The following is a 5,946-nucleotide window of genomic DNA, read 5'->3' as shown; positions in this document are numbered from 1 at the left end:
AAACCAGAGGAGGACAGAACATTATTACCTAGTAGAGCAGCGTCACTGTAACATGTTTAAATATCCACCAGGAAATGACTGTAATCTGATAAAACTCTACTGAAGTAACTGATCAAATGATCAATCATTTAATATTTACATCATCAGACGGACAGAAATATAAAGTTAAGTGGAAATTTTTATATTTTAAGGACGAAAATGACAATAATCGATATAAATAACAAAATCAGGCAAAATAAATTTTTCCAAATCAGTTTCTTTCAATAAAAACTTTTGAAACTTTAACAGAAACTGCAGGTTTGTCTCCAGGCTCTAAGCCCCGCCTCCTGGCTCTGATTGGCTGCTTGTCGTTGGCACTGGGAAAAAGCAGAGGAGCTTAATTTATACTGGTTTCAATAAAATATTAATAAAGAGCAGCTTTAGCAGAAATAAACCTTCCTTACCTCCTTCTCTGGCGCGGCAGCCATTTTATTTGTTTGTGTTAGTGAACGCTGTCCTCTGATTGGCCGCTTGTTTGTCGCAGTTCCTCCTCAGTTCCTGAACTACCCGACCAACAGCTACGCCTACGAGGCGACCGACATCGAGCTGGAGTGCGCCGTGACGGGGAACCCTCTACCGACCGTCCGCTGGATGAAGAACGGAGAGGAGGTCATTCCCAGCGACTACTTCCAGATCGTAGTGAGTTCCCTCTAGGTTCCCTCCTGGTTCCCTCCATGTTCCCTCCTGGTTCCTTCTAGGTTCCCTCCTGGTTCCTTCTAGGTTCCCTCCTGGTTCCCTCTATGTTCCCTCTATGTTCCCTCCTGGTTCCCTCCAGGTTCCTTCTAGGTTTCCTCCAGGTTCCCTCCAGGTTCCCTCCAGGTTCCCCCCTGGTTCCCTCTAGGTTCCCTCCTGGTTCCCTCCTGGTTTCCTCCAGGTTCCCTCTAGGTTCCCTCTAGGTTCCCCCCTGGTTCCCTCTAGGTTCCCTCCAGGTTCCCTCCAGGTTCCCTCCAGGTTCCCTCTAGGTTCCCTCTAGGTTCCCTCGAGGTTCTCTCCAGGTTCCCTCCAGGTACCCTCTAGGTTCCCTCCAGGTTCCCTCTAATGTATTTTTATGAAAAGGATAAAATAAAGAAAAATATTAAAATACAAATTCCCTACAAACTATGACTAATATCCACCAGGAAATTACTGTATAATCTGATACATTATGTTGGTATTTCTGTAAGAGGTCAAATAAAAAGGCCAAATACCAAAAATAAAAAAATCCTCAGAATATTCAATGTTTTTACATTTTACTGTAAAACATGAAAATAAAGAGAAATGAAATTACATTTGAAAACTCATTACTTAATTTCTGTAAAATAATCCAAACCTGATTAAAAACAAAACAAAGTTTTCCTGTGTGTCAAACCCGGTTTATGTTTCCCATCCATAAATGTGGAGCTGCAGGTTTATCGTACATAAAGAATATTTTTAACTAGTGGAAACAGAAACATGTGAAACTCTGGAGTGTTTAAAAATGTTTGGGAGGAGAGAAAAACAGATTTGACGTTTTTATTCCATCAGCAGAAACAACTGAAGCAGCTTTAAAACGAAAGACGGGAAGAAACGTGATTTTATTTTTCTGTTTCAGGACGGAACCAACCTGCAGATTCTGGGTTTGGTGAAATCAGACGAAGGATTTTATCAGTGTGTGGCTGAAAACTCAGCAGGCAGCGCTCAGGCCATGGCCCAGCTGCTGCTCAGAGAGCCAGGTAGGACACACACACACACACACACACACACACACACCTGACCCAACCGGCCTTCACCTCCATCACTTCATTATTTATAAAGTTATCATTCATTTTCAGTCTTTGTTTCTCTCGCCGTGTAAAAGATGCCCGACATTCTGACGGTTCCTGAAGGGACAGTTTTTTAAATAATCTGGAAAATCCTGGACCAGTGGAGGTATTTAGTGACTCCCAGTTGGTTTCAGGATCTGATTCAAGCTAACAGACGTTAGCCGTGTTTTTCTTTGTGTTTGTTTTCATCTTGAAGTGTCGCTTTAGAAAAAGTTGATGAAAACAGCAAAATTCAAAATAACTTCCTTAATTTCACTTAGCAGCTTTCGGAGAAATGGAAACTCTCCCATCCACTGCTGGGTCTCTGCCTTACCAGAGGCTCCAAACTGCTGGTCAGCATCTTCATGTTTCTTACCGTCACGCGTAGCGTCGCCATCTGATGACATCACGTTGATTGGTTAAGCCGGTAGATGGAAACACGCCTGATGATTCATTTTTTGTTTCTTTTTCTTTTTTGTGACATTTTGAAAGCTGAAGTTCGAGCCTCCAGCTCGGAGGCGAGCATCTCGTTAACGCCACAAAAGCAGGTCATAATTTGGGCAAAAATACTCTTTCAATCTATCATAATTATTCTGTTAGCTCTTGGAAAGTTCTGGAAAGTATCCTTAAAGCTTATAGAAAGTAACTGTCCACTTCTGAGAAGATAATGTTAAGGGATGTTTTATGTACTTGTACAAAAAAACCCCAAAGAAAGTTCAGGACAGTAACATGAAAAGTCTCTAACACTTATGGAAAACTACTTTTTCTGCATCTGGCCTGTAGGAAAGAGTTAGAAAGTATCATATTGGTTTTATAATAGTACATCCAAGAAAAATATCCTTAAAGTTTAGAGAAAATAACTGTTTACCTCTGAGTAAGTTCAGGGAAAGTGAATGAAAGTATAGCTGAAGAGAGCGTAGCCTTGAAGTTCTTTGAAGGTATCCTTATAAATTACTGTGTAAGGTCATGAAAAGTTCCTTGAAGGTTCTGGAGAGTTTCTGGAAGTCTACAGAAAATAACAGTGTACTTCTGAGAATGTAATGTGTATGTTTAGGGAAACTATTCTGTATTTCTACTAAAATACTCTGCAAGTTCAGGGAAAGTATCATAAAAATAAATGAAAGTACTTCACAGTTTCAGGGAAAATAACTTGCAGGTTCTTTGAAAACGCCTCGATGGCACCTCAACGTAACCTGCAAGTTCGGCAGAAAGTATTGTTTAAATTTACGGAAATCATTCTGAAAGTTCATGGAAGGTTCCTTCAAGGTTCTGAAAGTACGTTACAGAAAACAAAGGTAAGCATGTGGTAAAGTCACAGAAAGCATCACTGGCGGATCGTCAGCCGGTAGACGGAGCGTCTGAACGCGCCAAGCTGCGCCGCCTTACATCAGACGGCGTATTTCAGCCATATTTGCCTCCATGTCTGCCTCCATGTCTTCCCCGCTCTGGGATCCTTGTTTGGTCTTTGAAGGCAGCTTCCTGTTTGATCCTTTCTCGTCTCTGCAGCTTCATGCTAATCAGATTAGCGTCGCAGCCGAGCCGGCAGCCGGCTCGCCGGGTTTTGGCAGCGCCGCTGTTTGTTGCTGTTAGCTGTGTTTGGGTTAAAGCCCGGTTAGCCGTGTTGGGTGACAGCGGATACCGCCGTCTGGCCCGGCGCTCACGCAGAACTGCCGAGTCAGCACAAATCTGCCCGCCTGACCGACGAGAGTTTGGAGGATTTTATTCTCCTCCGGACCTCAGAGACGAGATCTGGAGGATTTTAAACTATAACGGCGACGAAGAGCAGGAAGAGAAATATTTGGAGAACCTCCTGTTCCTCAAAGTGTTAGCACTGGAGACACCTTCATGTTCCCTCCCTCTCTCTCTCTCCCTCCTTTAATCACTGTTCAGCGTGTTGCTTCCCCTCCTGAGCTGCGGCGCAGATGGCGACGCACACAGACATTAAGAGGGTCAGATGGCTGGTGTTATCGCTCGGTTACTATCGCCACGGGAACCCAGCATGCTCGCAGCAGCCAATCAGAGATTCCCACAAGAATCACGCCGTGTGTGTGTGTGTAGGTGTGTGTGAGGCTGTCAGCGTACCACCTTGTTACCCTTCAGAAAGCCGGAGCTCCTGATCCTTGGAGCGACTCTTCACACGCTCAGGATGAGGCGACGGGTTTTTCTTTATTTGTCTGAATTTCAGAAACGAAACGCCGTCAGTCTGCAGCGTTAATTAATCAGGAACAGATGCAGGTGGAGACGCTTCTCCTGTCGCCAGCGACAAAACGCTTCACTGGTTAAAGCCTCCATCTTCACATTCTGCATGTTTGCACATAGAATTTCACTTTTCAAGTCTTTATGTTGTGATAAAGTTCTATATTCTTCAAAGAAAATGGAACTAAGCATGAAATCAGTGACAGGTTAAACCACAGATTACATCCATTAGCACTAATGGAGGCGTACGGAGCTACATTTCAGCCATAAAGTTTATTTGAAAAAAACAATAATGATAACAAAAAGATTTGAACGTGAAAAAAATGTAAACAAAAAATTTGGAAACTGAGAAATAATTTTAAAAATGAAAAATAAAGTTCAAAACTACTTTTCAGTTTTTAAAGTATTTTTTAAAGTATTTTGGTAAAATGTTTTCATGGCCCTAATTTAGCCCCAGAACATAACGTTTGTTGATAACGTTATGTTATATATATATATACATATATATATATTTAAATTTTAAATCAAAAATTTAATTTTAAAACTGAAAAAAAATATTTAAAACAAAATGTGTTTTTACAATGAAAAATTTTTTAAATAAAATTGAAAATTGATACTGAATAAACAATTTAGAAACTAAAAAAATATTTTGAAACAAAAAAGTAACAAAAACACAAATAACCTGCTTTAGTAGTTTTAAAACCAAATATTTGCATTAATATTCATGAAGCTGTCTTAGCGCTAACGCTAGCTTCAACAGGCTTCCTGTGCTACAGCCAATCAGCATCAAGGAAACCAAATGCTGCTCCTGGATTGGCTATCTTTTAAACACTAGCCATTAGCATGCTAACTAGCATGGCTCTGACCCAAACTGCTTTTTCAGAATATTTTCTGTAGAAAATCGTCGATTCTGTAAATTATCTGAATCATTTGAAATTCCACAGAAACATCAGTGAAAATGTTGGATTTTGTTTTGGACGTTTTCTGATCCATCTCTCCTGACTCTGGCTTTGTTGTAAATGGTGGCTCTGATTGCAGGGATCTTATTTGGTCTGGATAGGGGTCAAAGGTCAGATGGTGTCGATTCATAGAAACTCATCAGGAGAAACTGAAGAGGGATGAAGAGTTAAACCTCCACCAATCAGAGGAACTCATCTTCCTCTCGCTCCATCAGCTCTTCATCTTCCTCTCTCTCATCTCTGACTTCATCTTTTCAGGTTTTTACTCTCCCAGTTTAGCAGAAAGAGGCAAACTGGTTTCACTGGTTTCAGACTGGAGATGATCTGAACTGGGATCAAGATGGTTGGGAGGAACGAGGGAGGAAGGAAAACTGAAGAAAGGAGAGAATAAACTGAGAAGAGAAATGAACAGGAACAGATGAAAAATAAAATGATAAAAGGAGGAATAAAGGAAGGAGAAATGGATGAAATGAAAAAGAATGAAAAGAAAAAATGAGGTGAAAAGATGTTTGAGGAAGAATTCAATGAAAGAGACGGAGGATAAGAGATGGAGGAAAGGAGGAGGAGGAGGAGGAAGATACGGATGGACGGAGACGGAGAAGAGAAAAGTAAGAGATGGGAGGGTCAAGCGAAGGGCAGAGAGAGAGGGAGAGAGGAGGAAGTGTGTCAGCCATGACAGATTTGTATTCCACAGTGAGCGTCTGACCTTAGCAAACTCATCACACACACACACACACACACACACACACACACACACACACACACTCAGAGTTTTTATCTCACACACACAGGAATGCTTTCAGTCGTCTACCTTCGCCCGTCTCTCTCCTCCACACAAATCAACACTCCGGCCGTCGCCGTACCGACGGCCGGCCGACCGCAGGATAAAGGGGGGCGTTACCATGGCGATGACGGCCTCCCTCCCCCCATCAGCAGAGGAGAGACATGAAGACGATTATCATCAAAACCTTCAGAGGACAGAGAGGAGGGAC

General features: G+C 42.0%; 1 protein-coding gene across 2 annotated transcripts in view; it reads left to right on the top strand.

Moving 5' to 3' along the window:
• The first annotated feature begins 358 nt into the window (after positions 1–358).
• LOC106939755 (netrin receptor DCC-like) overlaps positions 359–5,946 on the top strand; it is a 41,518-nt gene continuing 35,930 nt past the window's right edge. Inside the window, exons 1-2 of one of the 2 annotated variants that reach the window (XM_015022292.1) lie at positions 359–678; positions 1,610–1,730. In XM_015022292.1, coding sequence (XP_014877778.1) covers positions 631–678; positions 1,610–1,730 — 169 coding nt within the window. In that variant the 5' untranslated portion in view covers positions 359–630. The remainder of the gene's footprint in view (positions 679–1,609; positions 1,731–5,946) is intronic. The other variant, XM_015022293.1, reaches the window with a different exon arrangement.

Source organism: Poecilia latipinna, unplaced genomic scaffold (genome assembly GCF_001443285.1).
Source record: "Poecilia latipinna isolate Pla-1442-1.1 unplaced genomic scaffold, P_latipinna-1.0 Scaffold2972, whole genome shotgun sequence".
Taxonomy (NCBI): Eukaryota; Metazoa; Chordata; class Actinopteri; order Cyprinodontiformes; family Poeciliidae; genus Poecilia; species Poecilia latipinna.
The sequence above is the reverse complement of the archived record's forward strand: the minus strand, read 5'-3'. Positions and strand labels throughout refer to the sequence as shown.